This window comes from Artibeus jamaicensis, unplaced genomic scaffold (genome assembly GCF_021234435.1).
Source record: "Artibeus jamaicensis isolate MK-2021 breed Jamaican fruit bat unplaced genomic scaffold, CSHL_Jam_final scaffold_1031, whole genome shotgun sequence".
In the NCBI taxonomy this organism is placed as follows: Eukaryota; Metazoa; Chordata; class Mammalia; order Chiroptera; family Phyllostomidae; genus Artibeus; species Artibeus jamaicensis.
Window position 1 is genome coordinate 20,909 of NW_026522026.1, and position 27,658 is coordinate 48,566.

The window sequence follows — 27,658 nt, forward strand, 5'->3', positions numbered from 1 at the left end:
TTGTATCTTCCTTATTTTCTTTCCTCAGTGCTGTCTACTTTTCCAAGTACAGATCATTGACTTCCTTGGGTAAATTATTTCCTAGGTATTTTGTTGTTGATTTGACTGTAGTAAATGAGATTTCCATTCTTAGTTTCTCATTCTGATAGTTCATTGTTGGTGTACAAAATGCCATTAATTTCTGAACATTGACTTTGTATCCCGCTACTCTGCCAAATTCACTTATTAGGTTCAGTAGTCTTTTTCATAGGGTGTGTAGGCTTTTCTATGTGCATTATCCTGTCATCTGTAAATAATGACAGTTTTACTTCCCCTTTCCAATTTTAATGACTTTTATTTCTTCTTCTTGTCTAATTGCTATGGATAGGGATTCCAGTACTATGCTGAATAAGAATGGTAAAGGCAGACACCTGGGTCTACTTTCCATCTTAGGGAAAGATCTTTTAGTTTTTTCTTAAGCACAATGTTGGCATTAGGTTTTAAGTATATAGCCTTTATTATGTTGAGGTATGCCATCTCTCTCCCCAATTTGCTGAGTGATTTCATCATAAATGGATGTTGTGCCTTATCAAATGCTTTTTCTGCATCTATTGATATGATCATGTGATTTTTGTCCTTCATTTTTGTTTATGTGGTGTATCATACTTGATTTATAAACATTGAACCATCCTTTTATTCCTGGAATAAATCTTACTTGATCATGGTGTATGATCTTTTTAATGTATTGCTGGATTTGGTTTGCTAGTATTTTGTTGAGGATTTTAGCATCTATAGTCATCAAAGTTATTGGCCTGTAGTTTTCTTTGTTGTGTCTACCTGGTTTTGGGATTAGCTTAATACTGGTCTCCTAAAAAGAGATTGAGAGTCTTCCCTCTTCTTCAATTTTTTTGGAATGGTTTGAGAGGGATAGGTGTTAGTTCTTCTTTGAATAGATGGTAACATTTGCTTGTGAAGATATCTGGCCCAGGGTTTTTTGTGTGTGTGTGCCAGCAGTTTTTTGATTATTGCTTCAATTTCACTAGTTGTCATCAGTCTATTCAGATTTTCTGCTGCTTCTTGAGTCAGCTTTGAAAGCTGAATGTGGCTAGAAATATATCCATTTCACCTAGGTTTTCCAATTTCTTAGCATTTAAGTGTTCACAGTAATTTCTTACAATCTTTTGTATTTCTGTTGTATCCTTTGTTACTTCTCCTCTTTCAGTTTTAATATTATTTATTTGGGTCCTCTCTCTTTCATTTTTATTTTTATAATTAATCTGGTTAAGGTTTGTTAATTTTGTTTGTCTTTTTAACGAATTAGCTCCTACATTCATTGATCCTTTGAAAATTTTTTTCTGTCTTTGGGTCAGTTAAAACTGCTATTATCTTGATTATTTCCTTCTTTCTATTTCTTCTGGTCTTTGTTATTTTTCTCTAGTTTTTTATTTTAGGTGTACACATAGATTGTTTATTGGAGATGTTTCTGCCTTCTTTAGGTAGACCTGTTATGCAATGAACTTCTTTCTCGGGACTGTTTTTGCTGTGTCACATAGTTTCAGGATGATGTGTGATCATTTTCCTTTGCTTCCAAGTACTTTTTGATTTCTTCCTTGATCTTACTATTAACCCATTCATTATTTAACAACATGTTATTTGGCCTCCATGTATTTGAATGCTTTTTTTTGCAGTTGAGTTTTAGTTTCAAGCCATTGTAATCCAAGAATGTGCTTGACGTGAATTAGATTTTCTTGAATTTGTTAAGGCTTATTTTGTGTCCTACAGTGTGGCCTATCATTGAAAATGATCCATGTGCACTTGAGAAGAATATATATTTTGCTTCTTTGGGATGAAATATTCTGGAAATATCAATTAAGTCCATGTGATCCAGTGTGTCATTTAATGCTGCTATATTCTTGTTGAATATTTGTCTGGAAGATCTGTCTATTGTTGACAGTGGGTGTTAAAATTTTCTACAATGTCTGTATTGCTGTTGATCTCTTTCTTGAACTACTCCAAAAATTTCTTGATTTACTCATATTTAGGTGCTCCTATATTAGGTGCATATATGTTTATAAAACTTATATTTTCTTGTTGGACTACTGTCTTAAGTATTATGTAGTGACTTTCTTTGTCTGTGTTGTGGTCTTTGTTTTGAAATATATTTTGTCTCATATAAGTATTATTTCCCCAATTTTTTTCACATCCATTTGCATGAAATAAAGGGATGGAATCTTTATCCACCCCCTCACTTTTAGACTGTGTAAATATACTTTTCTGAGGTGTTTCTCTTGTAGGTAGCATATATACAAGGTGTGATTTTTATCCATTCAACTACTCTATATCTCTGATTAGATCACTTAATTTATTTATAGTTAAAGTTATCATTGATAGATACTTATTCATTTCCATTTCCACCTTTGTCCTTGTTTTCCTCACTCCCTACTTCTTTTTTTAACTTGTTCTTAGTTTTTTAAGGGTTTTGTTTATTTATTTTTATAGTGAGAGAAAGGAAGGAGAAGAAAGGAGTGAGAGAAACATCAAGGTGTGGTTGCCTCTTACATGCTCCCCTATTGGTGACCTAGTTTGTAACCCAGGCATATGCCCTAGACTGGGAATCAAACTGGCAAGTCTTGGGTTTACAGGCCCCTGCTCAATCCACTGAGCTATGCCAGCCAAAGCTACTTCTTCTTATCTCAGTCCTTTTAGCATCTCTTGCAATGCTGGTTTTGTGGAACAACATTCCATTAGACTTTTTTCTTTAATTTGGGAAACTCTTCATTTGTCTTCTTTTTTAAATGAGAACCTTGCAGATAGAGTAGTCATCTTGGTTGCAGGTCTTTGAATTTCTTTACTTGGAATATTTTATACCAATCTCTACTGTCCTGTAGTATTTCTGTTTAGAAATCACCTGATAGCCTTATCAGAGTTCCTTTGTAAAAAATTAGAAGCTTCTCTCTTGCTAACTTTAAGATTCTCTCTTTGTCTTTAAATTTGCCACTTTAATTGTGATGTATATTTCTGTGAGTCTCTTTGGTTTCATCTTGACTGGGACTCTTTGTGCTTCCTGAATTTGCAGTGACTCTCTCCCTAACCAAATTAGGGAAGTTTTATGTCATTATTTCTTCAAATAGGTTTTCTATCCCTTGCTCCCTTTCTTCTCTTTCTGGTATCCCTATGAGGCTGATATTGTTACTTTTCATGTTGTCCCAAAACTCTATTAAACATCCTCATTCTTCTGGAGTCTTTTTTCATTTTGTTGCTTTGATTAGGTGTTTCTTTTTCTACCTTGTCTTCCAGCTCACAGATTTGATCCTCTGCATCATCTAGCTGGCTTTTTATTTCCTTCTAGTGTATTCATTTCTGATACTAAATTCTTTATTTTCAGCTGGTTATTGAACTTTTCTATGTCCTTTTTCATGCTGACGACATACTTCTCACTATGTTCCCTGTAGTTCTCGCTAAGTTTTTTGAGCATTCTTATAATCATTACTTTGAACTCTACATCTGATAAATTGCATGCCTTGATTTTCTTTAGCTCTTTTTCTAGAGATTCCTCTTTTGCTTTTGTTTGGGGCTTCTTTCTGTGTCTCCCCATTTTAGTTGTCTCTTTGTTTGTTTCTATGTATTAGATTGACCTGCTTTGATCTCTATCTTGTGGAGTGGCCTTATGTGTGTGGAGTCCTGTGCAACCCAGTTGTACAGACTCCTTGATCTCTTGATATGGATGCTCTACAAACTTCCTTTAGGTGTGCTCTTCCAGGAGAACCCAGACTGCCTGCCCCTGAGCACCCATACAGATTAACATACATATATATGCATGTGCACTCGCCCATGCAAGCACTCAATCACACATGGCCTCACACATACTCGGCTAGCTTTTCAAGCTGATTGCTCTATAGTTTAGCTGCAAGACTTGTCCAGGGCTGGAAGCAAGTGGACAGAGCTTCCAACTATTCTTCAGTCATCTTAGAATCTGTTTTTAGTGATTGTGAAAAAACATGCATACTAGACAGATATTTTGCATATTTATTTTTTCTAATTTTGGTTTATCTGATGTTTTCTACATGTTTTTACAATGGTTATAGTTTGGGGGAGAAAGGCCATAGAAGTAAAAAGCCATTTTCATAACATATCAAGTATCTCTACTACAAACATGTCATATCAGTGATGATGTTAACTACATAATGTAATGTTTGCCAGGTTACTCTACTGCAAAGTTCCTTTTCCCTCCCCATCCTCCCCTAAACCCTTTCACACTCTTCAGAATAAAGTCACTGTCTGAATCCTGCACTTAAAAGATCGAATGGGAGTTACATGTAAGTAGATAGGTTTTTCTGTGTAAGATATCTATTGTCTAGACATAGATAATAGATAATAGAAATTATTATCTATTATCTATTGTCCTGAATTTAATTATTTATTTGATGATTTATTTACATCAACATGGATATGAACATTAATTTTACACTATGGGTTATAATTCAGCACTACTTTATTTATTTTGTTGCCCAATTTGAATTCTCAGGTATTTTATTCATATAAAAAAGCTTTATTGCATGATTCAAATCATGTGTAATTACAACCCTCATAAAGAAATGTTTAGTGAGAATTTCCTAGTCTTAACACACTATCAATTAATCAGTTAGTCAACAAGAATTTTTTAAGTACTTCTAAGTATCTAACACTTAGCCTGAAAGCATTATTCAGGATATCTAATTGTTAGAAAACCTTCAATATGAGGTAACCAGAAATCTCAAGCTTTCTTGTGAGGATGGAATAGTGGCTATCCCTGTGTGTGTACCTCACCACACGGTACTCTCCATGTTCTTCATTGTCTCCGGCCCATGCTCACTTTAAGGCCAGCTCAGGAAATGTGCCAAAGAATCTCAGGGAGGCTAGAGTTTCTATTAGATCTCAATCTTCTTTCTTCTCCAATTAAGTTATAGAAATATCTGATGAGCTCTGGGGAAATGTGTTTGGTCCAAATTTCAATCAGGCCAGTTTGGAATATGTTGATTTACTAAGAACTAAAGTCAGAAACATTCACAGATTTATTATTGTTTGGGTATATATGGAGAACACCAACTATGGGCATTACAAATTATGAAATTAATACTACTATTATAGACTTTATTGTTAAATTTTTCAAAATTGTGACTAAGTGGGTATTTAGGAAATCACAATTACAGCTAAATTATAGAACAAACATCATTCAGAAAATCTAGCTAAAAAGAAGTCTTATAACTAAGGATATAAAGGGAAAACTACATGGAAACTGGTGGGAGGAATAGAGATGCAGAACAGGTTGGTCTCATAACCATGCATGGCACATAAAAGCTGCTGAAGAATGAGAGGTTCCAGTCCCAGACCAGACATCCCAGCCCAGCATTACAGTACTAAGGAGAGACTTCCCCATGAGTTATGGCTGTAAAACCCAGCAGAGATTGTGGCTGAGTGAGATGAAGGCTTCCAGGGACTCAGGCATTCCTCTTAATAGGCCCAAGCACCAACTTACTCTACTTAGTTACTCTGAGCTCCATCATGGGAGCAGAAGCTTGAAAAGGATCAGGAACACAGGGAAGAACTGAATTGTTTAACATTAGGGTGAAAACAGGAGGGACGGCTGTCTCCAAGCTAGAAGTATGGGCAGAGGTTCCTTTGCTGAACTATCCCAACACAGAGCTGGTAGGTGGGTGCCATATCTGAGTCTCCATTAACCTGTCTCATAGTTTGCCCCACCCTGGTGTTTCCCTAGACTCCACCTTACCCAACCTGTTGGCTCACCCAAGTGTCTCCATTAGCTCATGCTTCAGACTTTCCTAAAAATCTCTCAAACAAGCAGCCACACTTAGTTGGCCTCCACATACCCTTTACTCTTGCTAAGTGGCCCCACAACTGGCACAAGTAACAGCCACACTTAGTTGGCAACTTGGTCTTTCCTGGTTACCTCCAAGCCCAATGTAAGTAGTAGTTGTCTATAGATCTCTCTCTAGCTCATTCCACAAGGCCCTGGGCAAGGCACAAGTCATGTCTGACTTTTCTTCTCCAGAACCAGGAAACCCAGTGGACAGCTTCAAGACCACACAATATTACAATCTAACCACCTCTACAAAGGACACACAAAAGGGACAATTTCAGAGAGCACCAAAGTATTTTAGAAGTGAGTTCTATTCCATGGTGTTGACTCCTGCACAGCAGCTCCTTTCCTGTAGTTGCAATTGATCCTCACAACTGATCAGCATTAGGTTTAATCCTCTACCCCCATGAACAATCAAGGCTCAACTAAAAGAGGAGAATGTATATAGCTACATGATCAGGGGTGCACTTATAGTACCCAGTGACTGGGCCCTACAAAACACAGACTACATAAAGCTACTCTACCGCATTTATGAGCTATATCCACGCTGCCTAATACATAGAAAAAATATAGGGAGACCATCAAAAGGAAGAGAGATAAATCTCTCTTCTTTGAGGAGAGAAAGAAACAGGCCCTAAATGAGAAATTTCCAAAAAGGAACTAAATGAAATGGAGGCAAGCAAACTACCAGATACAGAATTCAAAACAATGGTCATAAGAATATTCAAGAAATTTAGTGAGAACTTTGAAAGCATAAAAAATGACATGGAAACCACAAAAAAGGCAGCCAGAAATTAAGGGTACACTAACTGAACTGAATAATAAATTATAGGTAATAAACAGTAGAATAGGTGAAGCAGAGAATCAAATCAACAATTTGGAATATAAGAAAGTAGAAAACAACCAATCAGAACAGCAAAAGAAAGAGAATCCAAAAATGAAGATAGTATATGGAGTCTCTGTGACCATGTTAAATGTGCTAACATTTGCATATTGGGGTGCCAGGAGAAGAGAGGAAGACATTTAAAACCTATTTGAAAAAACAATGGTTGAAAACTTTCTTAACCTGGTGAAGAAAATATGCATACAAATCTAGGAAGCATAGAAAGCCCCAAACAAGATGAAACCAAAGAGGCTCACATTGAGACACAACATAATGAAAATACAAAGATTAGAGCAAAGAGAGAATATTAAAAGAATCAAGAGAAGAGCCTTTAGTTACATACAAAAGAGTTCACATAAGACTGTCAGTTGGTTTCTCAACAGAAATTTTGCGGGCCATAAGGGACTGGAAAGAAATATTCCAAGCAGTGAAAAGCAAAGACGTATGATCAAGAAAACTCTACTCAGCAAAGCTATTATTTAGAATAGGAGGACAAAGAGTTTTCTAGGCAAGAGAACAGCATCTGTTTCTATTCCAGGGAAGAGACCTGGCATCCACTGCACATTTAAAGCCTGCTAGTTGTTTAGAAGGACTTTGCCAATTACTGCAGAAGGTCCCCAGGCCCCCAAAGGATAAAAGTTTTTTTTAATTATACATAATATTAAACAAAAATAATAAATTCAAGATGTTTACTAAAAAAATAAGAGATTAAGAACCAGTTGGAAGGTGAAGGAAAGACTAAAATATAGAAATTGGCAAGAACTGAAAAAATAAAAATATGATACTAGCAAGAGAAAAGCTACAGATTAGAGGAAAGTTGATGTTTAAGAAACATAGATGGGGAGAAGCCAAGATGAAGGCATAGACAGATATACTGTGTCTCCTCGCAAAACCAAAAGGAATAGAACAACAAGTTTAAAACCAAAAACAACCAGAACTTACAGAAAATTGAATTGTATGGAAGTCTGACTACCAAGAAGTTAAAGAAGAAATATTCTTCCAGACTGGTAGGAGGGGTGGAGTCAGGCAGCCCAGCAGAGATGACTCATGGCAAGGCAGTAAGTAGATGGTGGACTAGGGTGGGCAAGATGATGGCTGGCAGAGTACAGCAACAACCCAGGGTCCCAATGTAAAGAAATAAAGCTTCAAATCCTCTGACTGAAAACACCTGTGGGGATTGTAGTGGTGAGAGAAACTTTCACCTTCACGGGAGAGTTCATTGGAGAGACCCAGAGGCTCCTAGAATGTACCTAAACCCACCCACCCACCCAGGAATCAGCACCAAAAGGGCTCATTTTGCTTGTGGGTAGCAGGGGAAGTGATTAAAAACCAGCAGAGAGCAGAGCAAGTGGCATTGTTTCCTCTCAGACCCCTCCCCCACATACAGCGTCATAATGTAGCGACCTTGGTTGCCCCACCCTTGTGAACACTTAAGGCTCTACCCCTTACTACTTGACAGGTGCACCTAGACAAAAAAAAATGGCCCAGTGAAAGAATAGATCAAAGCTCCAGAAAAAACACAACTAAGTGATGAAGAGATAGCCAACCTATCAGATACACAGTTCCAACCACTGGTAATCAGGATGCTCACAGATTTGGTTGAGTATAGTTGCAAATTAGAGGGAAAAAATGAAGACTATGAAAAGTGAAATATAGAAATATGTACAGGAAACTCACAGTGACAGGAAGGAAACTAGGACTCAAATCAACAGTTTGGACCATAAAGAAGAAATAAACACTCAACCAGAACAGAATGAAGAAACAAGAATTCAAAAAAATGAGGAGAGGCTTAGGAACCTCCAGGACATCTTTAACCATTCCAACATCTGAATCATAGGGGTGCCAGAAGGAGAAGAAGAGCAAGAATTGGAAACCATATTTGAAAAGTTAATGAAAAAAAAACTTCCCCAATCTGGTAAAGGAAATAGACTTCCAGGAAGTCCAGGAAGCTCAGAGTCCCAAAGAAGGTGGACCCAAGAAGGAACACACCAAGGCACATCATAATTCCATTAAGCAAGATGAAAGATAAGGAGAGAATCTTTAAAGAAGCAAGAGAAAAGGAGACAGTTACCTAAAAAGAAGTTCCCATTAGACTGTCAGCTGATTTCTCAAAAGAAACTTTACAGACAAGAAGGGACTTGAAGAAGTATTCAAAGTCATGAACGGAAAGGACCTACACCCAAGATTACTCTATCCAGCAAAGTTATCATTCAGAATGGAAGGGCAGAAAAAGTGCTTCCCAGATAAGGTCAAGTTAAAGGAGTTCATTATCACCAAGCCCTTATTATATGAAATATTAAAGGGACTTAGAAAAAGAAGATTAAAAAATATGAACAGTAAAATGACAACAAACTCACAGCTATTAACAACTGAACCTAGAAGCAAAAACAAACTAAGGGAACAGCTAGAACAAGAACAGTATCACAGAAATGAAGATCACATGCAGGGTTATCAGCAGGGTAGTGGGAGGGGGAGACAAGGGGAAAAGGTACAGAGAATAAGTAACATATTTGGTAGGTAGAAAATAGACAGAGGGAGATTAATAATAGTATAGAAAATACAGAAGCCCCAAAACTTATATGTACGACCTACTGACATGAATGAAAAGGGGATAATGTGGGTGGGAGGGGGTTTGCAGGATGGAGGGTAATAAAGAGCAAAAATGGGACAACTGTAATAGCATAATGAAAAATATATTAAAATAATAAATAAATAAATGAAATACATAGATGGAGGACTGCAATTTAGATCATGGAGGTGGGTCAAAGGCTCTAGGAAAAAGCAAAGATGAAAAGTTCTGGAAAAAGAAGTGAAATAAATTGCGGACTCCACATTGTGAGGTCCAAAGTATATAAAAAAAGCCAAAAAAGTTTATCAACACAAAACAGTGTTAGAAGAATTGTTTAAGAGTCTTCTTTAAGAAGAGGGAAAAAGATAAAAATATGAATAATAAACTGAGAATAAGTACATATAATCAGCAATTACTTTAAATGCAAAAAGATTAAATGCTCTAATTAAAAGACATATGGTAACTGAAGGGATAACAAAACAAAACCGTTACACATGGTTCCTTCAAGATACTCAGATTCAAAGACACAGAGACTGAAAGTAACGAGATGAAAAAAGACATTTCATAAAAATGGAAGGAAAACAAAACAAAACAAAAATCTGGGATAGAAATGTTTATAAAAGACAAACATAGAGTTTAAAACAAAGGCTATGCTTGATGAAAAAGGTAGAAAAATCTCAAAAACCTCATAGATAAAGACTTAACCTTTTTAAGGCTCTCCAAGTTTTGTATACTGCATAACTATGTTATGTTTCTTATTTTTAAAAAAATAAGTGTTTTTACTTACTCCAGAAGCTTTGATTTTGAAAAATTATACTATTAAATAGGAAGTTCAGAAATTGCTGGATTTTCCTCTAAAGAGTAAGAAAACAAACCATATTTATTTCTTTTTAGATTTGACCTTGTAGGTTAAGAATTACAGATGAAATAATCTACTAAAGACTCATAGTGAAACTTATATAATCTTGTATGTCTTCTGATTTACAGAAAGGAAGCATTGGCTACTAAAATAAATGTAATATAGGAAAAATTACCATTAGAATGCAAAGACACAGGAGACATGAAAACAACAGTTTATATAAAAACAATAATTGTTCTCCTATTCTTTTTGGTTTTGCTTTGTTTTATTGGCTTATATCAGAATTTTCAAACCTTCAGTTTACAGAATATAAATTCATTATATTATATATATGACATTAAGTGTAAATAAAACTCATTGGGAGTATTTTTAGACATATGATCAATTCAGGCAAAATTTACATTAGATTAAGGTAAATTCCAAAGTAAATCATTTTGTAGAAAGTGAAAAAAATCAGGACAAAAATAATAGGTATAATTATGCTCCTGAATTTATTTATTTTTTTAATTCTCTCTTCCATGATTTTCAAAGTTTATACATATACTAAATGTACTATGAAATGGAAAAAACTAGCATTAAAAAGTTGGAATGTTTGCTAATTTTTAATAAGCTTCTAACTTAAACTATCTGTGCATTCCCATAGATTCCCATAGATTACAGCTTTGTGTAATATTTGTAAAAAGAAGAAAAAGAAAGGAGAAGAAAAAGAACAAAATAAAATAAAAAAGATAATATCAGGAAAAAATCCTTCATCTTTTTGTATTGAGATCTCAATAATAATATGGACCTGACCATAATCTTTCACATGACTTCTTCTCTACCAATCTAAAACAAGAAAAATTGAGAAACAATGAGAAGAAAACGTTTAATCTCCAATACAGGGTGCAGCAGAAGTAACCTCTGGTTGAGTATGTTTGGTAAGGTGTGTAATGATCTGCAGTTTTAATTTGAGCATTTTACCAAAAATATCATATGGTGTGCTTGAATGCGATATTGTTATATTACAAAATTACATGCTAATGACTTTGTAATAAAACAGGGGCTTTATTTGTGCTGGGTCTTAGATCTCAGTCCGTAGTTTCAGTGTAGACCCCTTCATTTGCTGCTCATAGTGCATATCAAATTTCTCATTCAGGGCTACCGTAAAGTGATTCTTCCAGTCTCCTGCAATTCCTGTAACAAAAGGACAAAAACAGTAAATATTGTGTCTTCAAGCCAAAATCAAAGTTTTCTAATATTCATCACTTTCATTAATACCTACACACATTTTACAGCCATAACTCTCAATTATACTACACAAATAATACACATGTTTGAGCTTGGAAAGAAAGATTTGTTATGACTGTTAAAACAATAATATACAGCAAATTTCTTTCTCTGACTCTTCCCTCTAATGCCACTTCATTGAACTTTTTTCTCCAATTTCCTCTCAAATGTTGGGCTTCCTCCTAAGATGAGATCCACATTTTACCATGTCCTTCTTCATGATGATGACACTCACATATAGATTTATATTTCCATATCCATCTGCCTATATAATATTGCCACCTGAATCCCATGCAAGTACCCTAAATTCAACTAGTTGAAACATTAATTCATTTTGTCCCTACCAAATTGTGTTTTCTTTTCCATAACCAGGTTAATGGCAATGCCAGGAATCCAAGGTATAAATTTAAAAGTTGTCCCTTCGATCCTACATCTAACTTTTTATTCATACTCAGACTTTTTTTATACTCATTGCTTTCCTCTCATTCTGCTTCTACTGACAGAGAAATTCCTCAGCAGTTCTCACCTGGGCTTTTATGACAATAGTCTAGCAGGCCTTTTCCTTTTGCTTTCTGTCACATTCATTTCTCTCCTGACAGAAGGAGGTCACCCTACATTTTAATTCAGTCAGTAGTACACTTTCCACCTTAGATCAACAAGCTCTAAACTTTCCCAGTGAAATAATCTCAAAAGTAAATAATAGAAAATATTGGGTTGGCCAAAAATTTCATTTCTTTTTTCTGTAAGATGTCTTTAGTAGCGCTTAGTTATTTTTAACTTCATTTGAAACAATTTTGTTTGTATTGTGACAGCTGTTATATCAGAGTGCATTAAAAAAACTTTAAAAAATTGGTGAATTTTTATGTAGTCATTTTAATATTGAACATAGAATAGAATATGCAACATTTTTTGGCATATTATGCTTATTTCAAGAAAGGTGAAAATGCAATTGAAATATAAAAACTGATTTGTGAAGTGCATGCAGAAGGTCCTTGTGACTTACTGAGCATGTCAAAAGTGGTCTGCAAAGTTTCATGCTGGAGATTTCTCACTGCATGATGCTCCACAGTCAGGTAGACCACTCTGAAGAAAACAAGCTGAGTCCACAGGCATGCATAGGCCTCGCTGGGTGTTTGCTTATAACTATTTCAACTTGTGATTTCCTAAAGCAGCAGAGGCAAATCACGTGACTGACTCACCCTTTCTCATGAAGGGGGATATTTTTTGGTTCATGATGTAATCTGGTAGTGTTGTGTAATTGGTGGATGGGTTGTTTCTCATCTCTTGGAACGAAGTATGTTGTACAATCTTGTCCACAAGCTCCCCAGAAGGCTTCCTTCCTAGAAATTGTATAAGTTTTATCACCTCTCTTCTGATGTCCTAGAAAGAAAAAAAATAGCTTGAAGACTCAAATACTAAAATTGAATACATTTCTATTTGGATTAAAAGAAGAAAGAGAGGGAAAATAAACCTCTTTGTCCCCCTCTCATCCCTACACACTGATATTGGAATTAAGCCTTTAATGAGAAAAAATACTTCTCAAAGAAGTGCTATACTTTAAATTTATCTAAATATGATTTTTATCAGCCATAAAATGGACATAAAACACATTTCATACCATATAATTTCTTATATATAATGTACAAAATACCACTTTATTATATCATATACAAAAATAAACTCAAATGGATGAATTACTTAACTGTAGGACCTGAAACCATAAAACTTCAAGGAGAAAACATAGTCAGTAAACTCTTTGACGTTGGTCTTAGCGATATATTTTTTTTGTGTGTATATATATATATGTGTGTGTGTGTGTGTGTTCTTTTATATATGTATATATGTATATATATATAATGACAGGCAAAGGCAACAAAAGCAAACATTAAACAAATGGGACCACATCCAACTAAAAAGCTTCTGCACAGTGAAGGAAATAATCAAGTAAAAAAGAAAGAACAACCTGCTGAATGGCAGAAGATATTTATCAATGATATATCCAATAAGAGTTAATATCCATAATATATAAGAAACTAATACAACTCAACATCAAAAAGTGATCTGATTAAAAAATAAGCAGAAAATATGAATAGACATTTCCCCAAAGAAGATATAAAGATGGCCCAAATAAAAAGATGCTGAACATCATCAAGTATTAGAAAAATACAAATCAAAACCACAATGAGGTGAGATCATATGGTATTTGTCTTTCAACACCTGGCTAACAAGTAAGCAAAATAAAAACAAAGACACTGAAATAGAGAACAGAGGGACAGTGACCAGAGGGGAGAGGGGAGGTAACTTCAGGGGGAAAAGGGGAAGAATTTACAGGAACTAGTATAAAGGACACACGGACAACAACTGAAGGGGGTGGAAATGGGAGGGAGGTGGGGGGATTGGGGAGGGTGGGTTGGGATGGGGGTAAAAGACAGAAAACTGTGCTCGAACAATAATTAAATTTTAAAAAACCACAATGAGATATCACCCCACAACTGTGAGAATGGTTATTATAAAGAAGTCAACAAATAACAAGGGTTGGCACAGATGTGGCAAAAAGAACTCTCTTGTATTGTTGGTGGGAATGTAAATTAGCAGAGCCAATAAGAAAAACTGTCTAGATGTTGCTGAAAAAATGAACTAACTACCATACAACCTATCAATTCTACTTCTGAGTATTTATCTAAAGAAAATAAGAACACTAATTCACAAAGATATGTTCATTGTAGCACTATTTACAATAGCCAAGCTATGGATGCAACCTGAGAGTTCACTAATAAATGAAAGGATAAAGAGGATGTAACATATACCCCACACACACACAAATATGAAGATAATGTGATATTTGATATATGTATATATGAAGATGTGATATATGTATACATATATATGGCCTGTCCAGAAGGTATCCAACCATGAAAAATAGTATGTAGTATGAAAAATGGAGACATTTATTAAAGAAGATGCAAGATTCAAGAAACATTGTACACAGGACAATGCCTCCTTCAAGTAGGCACCTTGGGACCCCACACAGTTCTAATCACTGTCAGCTGCCCCATCCTATTTTCCTGAATCTCATCAGCATCTGAAATCCCTTTCCTTTCCAAGGTGATTTCAGTTTGGGGCAAAGCCAGAAATGGCAGGTGCCAAACCTGGGCTGCAAGAAGACTGAGTCATCTGGGTGATTTGATGTTTCACTAAAAAAATTCTGCATGAGACATGATGCATGAGCTGTTGTAGTAATGAAGTTGCCAATCACCAGTTGCCCACTGCCGCAGCCTTCTGGTTCGTTCAAATGTTTCCACGGAGGCATATCAAGCTTAACAAAATACTTGATGCAGAGTTGTTGCTCTAAAATGGTCTTGCTCGGTTGCTCAGTCATTTTGAATGTGACAGCCAGAGAGTACACACGCTCACCCAGTGATGTTTACCACCCCAACTGACTAGTACAGTGAAGTCACCATTGTTCACATATGCACATTCCAGTCCACTCTCCTTGGCTGCCAGGTTACATCAACATTGCACAAACCATTCTCATTATATTAACAATGGCCGGACTTTTTCTGAACAGACCTCTTATATAATGGACCTCATGTATATACTATACATCAGCCATAATTTTTCAAGAATATATATATCTACTAGTAGAATTTCTGGGACTTTGTCTATGTTCATATTTTGCCCTTTGTAGATAGTGATAAGTTGTTTCCACAGTGTTTGTATCTTTTCACACTACTATCAGGAGCATGTTACTTCTTACTGATCTAGGTCCTAACATTTATTGTTGTCAAACTTTTAAATTGTGGTCAGTATGGTGGGTATGAAATAACAACACATAGTAGTTTTTATATGGTATTAACCTGATTACTAATGAAGCTAGAAAAAAACTAGATTATAGGGAAATTTTGAGGCCATCAGACTTTTACATATTGCTATTCTGAGCATTCTCTTTACTTTCTCCTGAAAGTTGAAATTGGTATATAAGTGGAACCTTATCATGCTAGCTTTACATATCCATTATTATTTTTTAAAGTATTCTATTTCAATATAGTAAATTTTATAGAATTAACTCAGCTCCATCTTCCACATTACTAATCCATGATTTAGGCATGTCCAGCTTATTATTTAAACTATCTCTTAATGACTAATTTTAATTGAATACTTTAGAAATTCTATTTCGGTCCTGGATGGGTAGTTCAGTTGGTTGAAGTGTCATCCCAATATAAGAAGATTGTGGGTTCAGTCTTATTAATGGCACAAACAAGAGTCAACTAATAAATGCATACATAAGTAGAACAACAAATCAATGTTTCTCCCTCTCTCTCCCCCCACCCACATTCTCTCTCTAAAATAAATTTAAAATATTTTTAAAACAAAGAAAAAATCTATTTTGCTATTTTTACAATCTGACTTGTTAATTTTAGTAACTTCTTGCTTCTTTGTAAAATTTACAATTTTTTCTTTTATTGCATAAAAATATGCATAGTTATTTTAAAACCCCTATCTGATAATTCCAGCATCTATAGATTTGGAGACCAGTTGACTTTTCTCATCTGTTGTGATTTCTTGTGTGTATATATCTATGTATGTCATTGTTGTTTTGTATTATAAACTCAAGTTCTTTCAAATTTTGTTTTTGGTAATATTTTGATACTTTGCTTTAAACATATTCATTCACAGATTTTTATTCACTAACTTTTGGAGGTAGTTTAACCATTTATTTAAAGGCAGGTTTTTGTATCTAGGGTATTGCTAAATGATAACATTTTACAAATTACTAAAATATGAAATTATAAATATTATAAAAATATTAGTTGCTCATATGTTTTCAGCTTTTTACCTCCTTCATGTCTTCATAGAAAAGAAATAGCACGTGTGGATTCTTTCTCATTTCCCACCAAGATTTTGCATGTTCATACCAGGGACCATAAGGAACTAAAATTAGAGAAAAAACATAAGAACATAGTATCACCTTTATACAGCTTTAGAATAAGTGTTCAAACAACAGTAGCAACAAATTAATATAAATCATCACAGAATGAAAACTAGAGAGCAGCCACACATCTTAAGCAAAATTTTTTGCAGGAAGGAGGAAAAATACATTGAATGATTCAGATATGGAAACATATTCTCAATTTTCATCATTATAACATGGTTTATGGCACAGAGAAAAAGTATTTGTGTATGCATGTAAAATCAGGTTATTGGTGAAGGGAGGTGAGTTACTGGAACTACCAATGTTCTTGTAATAAGAATTCATCAAATTTGCCATTTACGAACTGGTTTGGCAATTGAAGCTAGTAACTACATAATTATTTATTCTACTACTTGCAGTTTAGATGATAAGAGCTGTTCTTTTAAGAACCTGTAGTGTCATTCTCACTCTAAGAGAATTAGAAGACTTTGAAAATGATGTGAGGACCAAATTCTGTCTCTTCCTTTCTCTTCCCTTATCTTCTCTACACATATCCAAGTGTTCACCCAACAAAAGCTGACAGAATGAGATCAGAATGTGTGAGTCAAAGTATCCTGTTTTGCATTAAATCATTGCATATTTCTTGTACTTTTACTCTGTTGGCAATATTTTCTTTTTTTTTTTTTTAAATATTTTATTCATTTATCTTTAGAGGGGAAGGGAAGGAGAGAGGGAGAGAAACATCAATGTATGGTTGCCTTTCGTGTGTCCCCTGCTGGGAACTGGCCTGCAGGGAACTGGTTTGCAACCCAGGCATGTGCCCTGACTGGGAATCGAACTGCGATTGTCTGGTTCGCAGGCCCGCGCTCAGTCCACTGAGCCACACCAGCCAGGGCGGCAATATTTTCTTTACAGAAGAAATTACATGATGGTGTTTATAATGATTTTATTTATCTGTTTATGGAGGTACTACTTTACCTTTCTCTTTCTTACAGTGTGTGTTTTCGTGATCTTGAGGCATATATTTTATTTATTATACATTAGCATAAAGTTTCTCAAAATATACCAAAAAACATAAAATGCATATATTCTACTTTTATTGAGTCGATATTAGCTTCTATGGAAGCAAAAGCGAAATTGTTATCATATTCCTTACAATTATTATTACAGGATCAGAATGGCCTTCAATTAATGCTAGAATCTCCCAAACCTTTTCTTCCTCAAATCTACATTCTCAGTTACTTTAGTCTGGAGTTAAACAAAGAGGCAAAATTTTTCAGAATTTCTGCTCAGATAACTCTAGCACTGTTCTGAGAAATGTAATTGAATTATTCATACTGTACACTGGGTATAATGAGTAAAAACTTCAGAGTTCTTTGTAAAGTCTACCCCCCCATATAGCACCTAAAATTTTCCTTAGAAACAAATGGGCAATCTCTCTCTTCTATGCCCTTCCCTCTCTTGTTCAACGGAGTTGTGATAACATGCTACAAAATAGTTTTCTAATAAAAAAGGAGAAAAAATTGGACACTGAGTCTCAATCTTAAAGAGAAAAAATATTACCTCCAAGCCATATATATATTTCTTTTTAGGCATTGAACTGAGCTGTGTATATTCTATAATTTGCCATCCACATCTGGAAATCCTATGCTTGCTCTAAAGTTCAAGTGCAACTAGAACTTCTGTTTTGTTTTGTGTTTTTTTTTTAAATTAAGGATCAAGAAAGATAATAGACCAGGAAAGACAGCAGACATTTTTTTTTCAGAGATGTCATTTGTCTTGCATCATTAACATTGAAAGAATTCAAAGAAAGGAAGCTGTTCCTACCTTGTCCCTCCATGAATTTCTCCACAAACTCTGTAAAAGTTCCAGGATCTGGATGACCAGCTACCATTCGAAAGAAATAATAAAAAGAAACAGCCACATCCTTGGCATTCCGGCAAAGATAGATCATCTAAGAAGGTAAAATCAAATACGAAATCACTTAGTTATTTTCAAATACAGTTTCATTAAGATTTTTAAAGAGAACACTTGTGTTTTCAACTATAAATATGATATATATACATTTTAGAAAGCATAGAAAATTATAAAAAAGCAAAGCCCTTCAATAGCCTGAAATGACAGCGTCTTTTGCAGTGTTGTTCAATATTTGTTTTAATTTTTCACTTTTATGCTATTTTTCATATAATACTTCATTTGCGTGTCACAATTCCATTGCTATAAATTGGGCCAGATAGATTATTATCCTCAATATAAGAGAAAAAACTAAACTGAAGCTAGTCACAATGCAGCACTAAAAATAAATCAATAAGAGCAAATGATTTGGTGAATTACTCAGTAATAAAGTCCTCTGATTTTTCTACTGTACCATTTGTTCTGTATACCAAAAAAAAAAAAAAGTCCTGCTGTTTTCTTACTCATGATCTTTAAAAAACAGCTATATTTATGAGGGTCACATTAACCTCAATGACAATATAATCCCCACCAACATCTTGTCAATCTCTATTTTACATATAGAGGAAATACCAGCCAATGAATAATCAGGAGCCTTGGTTTTAATAGCTAGTTCTGGCACTGAGAAATTCTATCATCCCTTTATTTTGGACCTAAAGCACCAATCATTTTGGACCTAAATTGTTATCCACTAAACAAGTGAGTTGGTTCAGATCCCTATGGCCTCCTGTAGGTCTGATATTCCATGCTGCAGGAAAACATCTGCAAAAGTAAATTCCATATCCCCATGGCCTTCCACTTGCACCCTCAGTCACTTGAGTGATACCATCAAGGGAAAAAGGCTGCTCTTGACTCGTCCACTATTGAAGGGATATAATTAGGCTCACTAACTTGTCTTACTCAAGCCTCCATATTTTCAGACAATTTCAAGAAAATCTATTTTACTCTAAGAAGTATGGTTCTCAATTTTAAGATCCCACCATGAAACCTTAATTACTACAAAAATAATTTTACTTATCAAAGTTATTATTAGCCTTACTGAAAATTTCCAATTTTATTTATAACTCTCCCTAGTTCTTTCTGCCTATTAGTTGAATGGAACTCCTTGCCACTCTATCCATGGATTTGCTTCAGATTTTTCACTCCTTTGCTTTCTTCATTCTGTTACCCCTGTCCTGAATATTTTCTGCATCTCATACTATCCATATTTAAAGCTTAGCTCCAGGTCTTCCATGAAGTTTTTTTGCTTTCCCAGGCGGTGGTGGTGAGCCCAAAGTTACTCATTCTTTCCCTAAATTTTCATTTTCGCAGATACTGTTCTATACCCCAAACTTTTTATTATATATGCTCTTCCAACCTTCTAGGAAACTCTAGCTCTTTTCTGAATCTATGACTTTCACTGAAGCTTTCTCTAGAGTCAAAGTTAGTTTATCATAATTCACTTGGGATCATAATTCATCTTAAAAATACTACACTTGAAAGATCCCTGCTCCATGACACTCAATTCATAATTCTCCTAGCTGATGCCATTTTTATGCTAATATCATTTACTATGCATATTTGGTTCCCTTTTAAATTGGGTTGGCTTTATTTTTAAATATTTTAAATTTATAGTTGATAAAATATTATATTACTATCAGGTGTACAGTATGGCATTTAAACATTTGTATAACCCACAACTTTTAACCTGTAACCTACAAAGTGATCCCCCAACAAATCTTGCATCCACCTGACAACATATACAGTTGTTATAATATTATTGACTATATTCCTTTGCTATACTTAACATCTCCATGATTCTTGCAACTGCCAATTTGTACTTCTTAATCCCTTCTCTTTTTTTACCTATGCACCCATTCCTACATGGCAACTCATCAGGCAGACTGACTCTGAGGACTATAGCTGACAAGCTGTTGTGTGTGGGCTGACCTTACAGAGCAGAGAGTTAACTTTATCTGGGCTCTGAAGTTGTTCCAGACCACCCGTTTGAGTGTGTTGTTTATGGGTTTAATCAGGTGGTGCTCTGGTGTGGTCTGAAGCTGGCCACCAGGGCTGTTGGTTTGGAAGTTTTTTAGGAGGGGCTTAAGTGCAGTCCAAGATCAACTGTTGTCTATGTCTGGCCTGGAGTCACCAGGTATGGAGCTACGAAGTGATCTGTAGTTGGTAGCTGCCTGTGCTGGGCTTGGAAGGGTCTGGGAGGAGTTATGCTGTGATCCAACACTGGCTGCCACTAATGCCAGACTTGGTGCCCCTTAGCAAAGAAGTACAGGGTCTCCAGAGGCAAGCCAATGTATGCTTGGTGTTTGTGGACCTTTGATAGATTTTAGGATAGTCTGCAACATAATCCCAGGCTGACCACCTGTGTGGATTAGCCTCTGAAAAGAGGTTCAGTCTAAATTTTGTGAAGCAGGGTCTCAGAAAATCACCAGGCTTGGGCTAAATCAGTATTTGAATGATTAACAGAATTCAGATACTGAACCCTGCAGCCTGGATCCAGGAAGGGCTCAAGAAGGAACAATGGCACCTGCCACCAGCTGATGCCATTCTAAGCTTGTGGTCATTTTCTTGATTTCATGAAAGATTTTAATACCTGCTTTTTAGTATTACTCTCAATTTCAAATCTGATTATCATTCTGTGTAATGTTAATATCTGTCTGCCTGATCCTCTAGGTTCTTGCACTCATTGATCATTACTTATATTTTACCTTAGCCAGCCAATGTTATAATCAGGCTGTGATTCTTGTCAGAACCTTAAAAGTTTCACTTATGGAGCCTTATCCTGCAATCTCATGTTTTCTTCAAGAAAGTACTGCTTCTCCCTTTTCCTTACCAGTCATTTCCAATATACCTTTCCTGAAACCACTCTGAGGCCTCAAATCTATTGCTCTTAATTGCCTATTATTCATTAGGCAGGTTTCTTTTTTTCTTTTTTATCACTTATAATTTCTCATCTACACCTCTACACACAATTTTACTAATCATCTTAATTCATCTGTCTTCTTGTCTCCCACTGGACAAGAAGTGGGAATATTCAGAACATAAATCCATTCAGCTACTTCTTACTCTTTAATGATCTCTGAGATGATAAGCAGTTTAGTGAAGTTTTAGGAAACCACGGTAAAAGTATGATATCTATTTCCATTTGAAAAGTAAATGTGGTAACATCAAGGTTACAATCCATTCTTCAAAGGAAAAAAAGTGACTTGGTCAAATCTTGAAAAAATGGTAATGACATCTGTCCTATATAATATACTGAGAGAGAATGAATGACTTTAGTGTAATGCATTTGGTGTATTTTTTAATTGCTTCTTTAAAAAAAAAGCAAGCATACAAACAAGCAAGCAACATTGGGATCTATAGAAGTTTGGACCATGAATCTCCAGAAGTTCAAATATACCATGTAAGATCAGAGTACCAAGTAGAAATGTTTTGTGACTGTGATAAATCCCTTTCTGTTAGTAATGACAGCATATAGTATTTTAATATCTCATATGTATAGTAAGGGTTATAATATGTCTTTAAGAAAGCTAGAAAGATCTTGAAGAACAGCCTCAGTGGTCTAAGAATTAATGTTATGCCCATATTTGGGGGTCACTCATGTGATTCTTTCTAAAAAAAGAAAAACTTGATTGTGTTAGTCAGCAACTTGATCTCTACAACTCCTCATTGTTATTAAATAGACTCCAGACTTCTTGACTTTTAACATTTGTTTTAATGAAGCCCTAGCTTATCTTCCTTCACTCATCCAGTCAATATGTACACTCAACTTTCCAGCCAAACTAATTTTAAATCTCCCATCATTCCCTCTGGCACTGTACAGACTAACTGCTATGCATTCTGAAAATATCAGCTGAGATGTTACTTGCTCTTGGGTGTCTTTCCTATCCTCAATGTCTAGGCTAGAATTCTTTTCTTACTTGACCTATGACAATGCATTCTCTATTTATTTGCCCCTAAATGAACGATGTGTCCATGAAGATAAGGTATATGACTGCTTATGACTGCATATGACTTAATTGTTGTATTGCTGGGACATGATAGACAGTAATTACCATGATAGTTGCCTGGTTTATCTTTATCTAGTTCATGTGCTTGCCTCACAATATCAAGCACAAATTTTTGTAAGAGTACATTCAATACAATTAGTAATAACAACAAATACAAAAGTAGCTACCATTGATTGTTTACTATATGCTAGGCACTATGTTACGCAGTTTATCGACATTATTTCATTTAATCCTTATATGAGGAAGATTTTATTATTATCCTTCTTTTACAGACAAGGAAATTGGTTTAGAGAATTTACTTGGGTTTTTTTCTTTGTTTTCAGAATCACTTCTAAAGTTGAAATTGAAACCTAGACTCTCTGACTATGCTGACTATAATCTACATTTTTCAAATGTTTATAGATTCAGTGAAATGTTAACAAATGAGTGTACATACAACACAGTTATGACTTGAACATTCTAAAATGTCTTTGACTTGGATAACGTTTTAAGAATACTTGGCTTCTGGTTACCTTACAGTTTTTTTCCCAAAATGAGGCTGGAAGAAGCTTCACTGACAAATGAGTCTTCACAATTCTAGGAGATGCCATCTCTTTTAATTGTTTTATTCCTGATTTATAAAAAATAAAGGTTAGACAACTTCAAAAATTATAAATATTTACATGGATTTTATAGCTGTCTTAAAAAATAGAAGTAACTTTAAGATTCTTTTACTAATGATAGTGTTATTAATCTATGCATATGAACTATGACAAAATTTTAGATAGGAGAAATTATTTAAAAAATCAAATAAAATTTTATCACTTTGGAAAATCATTATTGACATTTGGATAAACAGCTTTCTATATAAATGTATTTTATATGTCCAGACTCACAGCTATCAAATACGACATACATACCTAAAACTTTTAATATTTTCTAATTATCCTCCTCCTCAATATACTCTATTGATATTGCAATGTCAGGAAACATATGATATCCTTAAATTTTTAATTATTTTTAGTGTCATTATATCATCTCTAAATATTCTTTTCTTAACTAGCATTTATGGTATTTTTATTTTTATAATATTAAAATAAAGTAATAAATGTCCTTTTGCACAAATCCTTAAAAATTTATAGATATTTTTCTAGTGTTCAAAGTATTATCATGTTAGCCCATAGAGAGATAAATTCTCACCACTAGGTTCTACTAAACACATATAAGAGCTATCCTTATTCACTCTTTTCTAGGCACATGCTATACCATAAACTTTGTCAAGATTTTAAATTAAATGTATATGCTTTAATATGTAGAAGACATAATACTAATTGCCACTCTCGACTACAGTCTCTTTCCTTACATCATCTACATCCACACTTTAATATATATATATATATACAATAGCTATGAAAATCAATGTAAACATACCATTCATCATCTCGTTTGTTCTGCATTCCAGGAAAGGTATTCGATTAAAAATGACATCTTTTTTGCACTTTTCCACATCACCCTCTTTAAATATCATGTCTACAATTTCACTCACCCAGGTTGTGCCTGTGAAAATTAAACAAACCTGAGACTCCCACTGACCATGCTGGGCTGGTGATGAAAGTGATGCATTTATAGCTGGTTAAAGCTGAATGTTCCAATATAATATTTGAAAGGCATCAAAATAGGCCAAGGCCCCAAAATAACCTTGATAAATATGGGCAAATATTACAGTAAAACATACCTATGGCAGGAGTCCCAGTTTGTCCATGATAAATTGTGACATTGTGCAAGCTGATAACAGTTTGGATCTGAATATTTACATTTAAAAAGTCAGGAGCCTTGAATAATAGATGATACACTCAAGCATGCTTTCAAACACAAACTTTACTGATAGCCTTTTATGCCTCAAGTTGAGTACTTAGTTCAGAGGATATAGAAAAGACTAAATCTGGCCCTTTCCCTGTGGTGATCAAAGGCCCTTTGAAGAGTGAGAAACAATAATTACAATACTTTTTTCCTTCAGATGTTATGATCTTAACATGGGGGTTTAAAGGACTGCAAAACAGGAACATTTAGTTCAGTGTGACGTTGCTGCTGTGATGTTTCAACAAGAAATACCTTTAAGAGAACATAATAAACGAGCTTAGCCTCAACAAATTACTGGCATAAGTTCACCACTTTTGTGAGGTAGGGAAGGGTTTTACCAAGTAGAAGAACTGTCTTTTTAAAAAACAATCAAAGGTCAAGTACTTTAGAATAATATAGTCATGAGAAAAAGAACTGGAAATAAATTATAAAGCCTAAATGAGAGAGGCTACCTGAAGATCTGGGGGGAATGAGACTATAGAGGCAAACGGGCAGCAAGCAAAAAATGCCTTGTAGAGCTGTTTTCTGAAAGTTTGAAAAGGCATTGACTGACATACATCAAGCAAGAAAGTGAGATTATCAATGGTGTGTTTTGGAAGAAATCCTCTAGTGGCAGACTAAATAGAAGGATGGAATGAGGGGTCAACAAGGAGAGGCAAGAGACCTGAAGAGACTGACTGTGAGACACATCTACAAGACATGACAGAATGGTATGACTGAATGTAGGCAATGAAAAAGCAAGGAATGAATGTGGAATAGCTCTCAGGTTTCCTCTTCAGGTGACTGCTACTATGCTGACACAGATCCTCACAAGTGGAGGAAGAGCAACGTTAGAGAGGCTGAAGGGCATAGAGTCAGAGGAGCCAAAGACATATTTAGTGTTTGACATATTTAAATGCTAAATGGAAAAACAAGATAGAGAAGTCTGAATTAGACCCTTCTAATTTCTGAAGGTCTATGATTATGAGTTTGGAACTACAACAGTTGAGCTAAGCTAAAAATATACATATTGTCTAAATATGAAGTTTTGGGGATGAACTTATAGAAAAGCTGGTTAGCTGAAAAAGAGGGTTTTTTTTAATCTGTGAAAACTGGTTATACTTTGTCTATACAACAATGACAATATTGACATCAGGTAAACATAGTTAGTAGTTTTAAATTTCAGTTGTGGCTCTATACTTATCCATCTACAATACATACTTTTCTAATGTGGCCAAAAATACCCATTTTCCCTTTTTTTTAACTATCAACTGACTTGATATTTCTAGAACATTCCACTCAACAGCAGAACATTATCAAGTGTACATTCACCAGCTAGACTATATACTGAACTGTTAAACAAAGTTCAGTAAATTTAAGAGGCTTGAAACTATACAGAATATATTCTTTGACCATAATGAAATTAAATTAAAAATCAAGAAGCAGCAAGAGATAAGGGGACAGTCACCTACACAGGAGTTCCTATCAGACTGTCAGCTGATTTCTCAAAAGAGACATACAGGCAAGAAGGGGCTGGAAAGAAGTATTCCAAGTCATGAAATCCAAAGACCTACAACCAAGATTGCTTTATCCAGCAAAGTTTTCATTTAGAATGGAAAGGCAGATAAAGTGCTTCTCAGATAAGATCAAATTCAAGGAGTTCATCATCACCAAGCCCTTATTATATAAAATGTTAAAGGGACTTATCTAAGAATAAGAAGTTAAAAAAACATGAACAGTGAAAGGACAGCAAACTCACAGTTATTAACAACCACACCTAAAACAAAAGCAAACTAAAAGGACAGCTAGATCAGGAGTGGAAACATAGAAATGAAGATCTCAAGGAGGGTTAGCAATAGGGGAGTGGGAGGAGGAGAAGGGGGGAGAAGGTACAGAAAATAAGTAGCATAGACAGTAGATAGAAAATTGATGGGGGGGCAAAAATAGTATGGGAAATATAGAATCTAAAGAACTTGAGACACATGGTCATAAACTAAAGGGGGGTTATGGGGATGGGGGTAGGGTGGAGGGGAATGAAGGGGGGAATAGAACAACTGTAATGGCATAATCAATAAAAAATAAATTAAAAAATCAATTAAAAGAACTTGAAAATTCAACAATAAACTGCTAAATCATACAAAGGTTGAAGGAAAAATCACAAAGTAATTAAATACATGATTACCTACTTGATAGTTTTATATATCATGTTTTATAAATAAATACACATGCACATGCATTTAAAATGGAAAGTTTCACATATGTTTGAGTTTATTTTAAACAAATGGAATTAGAATAGTTCAATGTAATTTATTTGTATGGGACAAACAGGATAGTTACACTGCAGGTCAGTAGAATGGGAAGTGTTCCTCATAAGAAATGTAATTCCCAAGGGGAACACAATATCACAAAAATACAAATGCAATGCATTACATTTAAGATTGTTATGAAGATGGTAGCCTTGATAATGGGTAATTTATGTATAGAATGAAGTTCACTGAACTCTTGGGTGTAAATTTTCTCAGGAAACAGGGAAGAACATTTTAATCAGTTCAGGGTGTATGAATGGGGAAACATATGAGAAGCACTGGAAAGGCCTCAGCTTTGTGAGAGACAGCCAGATGTCAGCATGAAGGGCTGTCTTTTTCTGCTTCCATGCTGGGTAGAGAGTGTCATGAGATGGATAATAAACATATGAAATAAATTATTGGAAAAGGCAATTGGAGGAGAGAACAGATGAGGTCAAGAGACAGCTGGACTTGTTTCCGTCTGTTGATGACTATTACAGGGAAGCAAGAGGTTTGATGACTATTGAAAAAGTCATTGATGACTATTAGAGGGAAGCAAGAGGTTTGTGTTAGTTTGCATGGGTATTTTTTCTTTTGCATAATTTTTACAGATGTACTATTTTACATTTTATGTATTTTCAAATATCTAGTTTAAGGAATATCCTCTCCAAATCACATCGTTGTTTTTTTTACAAACAGGTTTTTTTAACTTTATTTTCTATGAGGCCCCATAAACCTAGGCATTGGGCACCAAGAACTATTTCTTATAGTTTATTCAGTAAACTTTGCTAATACCGACTACAGCTTTTATTCACTAATGTAACCTTTCTCTTATGTGTGATCACTGAGAATTCATCTTTACCTATTCATTCTTCCTCAACTTCTATCTTTCCAATCATGATCATGGCTAAATTTCATAATGTTTGACAAATTATGTTGAATATTTATGATTCTTCCTAACTCCTTTTGAATTTTACCTTGAATAATTTTTGAATTTTCTGGGGCAATTATGTAATATAAACAATATAATCTTATTACAGTTTAAAAGAAAAGTTATGAGTTGTCTCCTTTTCCTCATGTTTAAAATTTTTTTATTTTTAAATCACAGTTGACATGCAATATTATATTAGTTTCAGGTGTATAATCACATTATCAGACATTTACATAACTCACAAAGTGATCACCCCAATAAATCTAGTTCCCATCTGACACCATATATAGTTACTAAAATATTATTGACTATATTCCCAATATTTTACTTTATATTCCG

At 34.7% G+C, this 27,658-nt stretch overlaps 1 protein-coding gene across 3 annotated transcripts in view; it reads right to left on the reverse strand.

Annotated features, from left to right (window-relative positions):
* Window positions 1-10,537: 10,537 nt before the first annotated feature.
* The window catches only part of LOC119047536 (sulfotransferase 1E1-like), a 35,995-nt gene continuing 18,874 nt past the window's right edge, over window positions 10,538-27,658 (reverse strand). For all 3 annotated transcript variants that reach the window (XM_037142995.2, XM_037142990.2, XM_037142983.2), the window contains 6 exons: window positions 23,696-23,821; window positions 22,798-22,895; window positions 18,153-18,279; window positions 16,251-16,345; window positions 12,613-12,793; window positions 10,538-11,320 (listed from right to left, as the gene is read on the reverse strand). In XM_037142995.2, coding sequence (XP_036998890.2) covers window positions 11,208-11,320; window positions 12,613-12,793; window positions 16,251-16,345; window positions 18,153-18,279; window positions 22,798-22,895; window positions 23,696-23,821 — 740 coding nt within the window. In that variant the 3' untranslated portion in view covers window positions 10,538-11,207. The remainder of the gene's footprint in view (window positions 11,321-12,612; window positions 12,794-16,250; window positions 16,346-18,152; window positions 18,280-22,797; window positions 22,896-23,695; window positions 23,822-27,658) is intronic.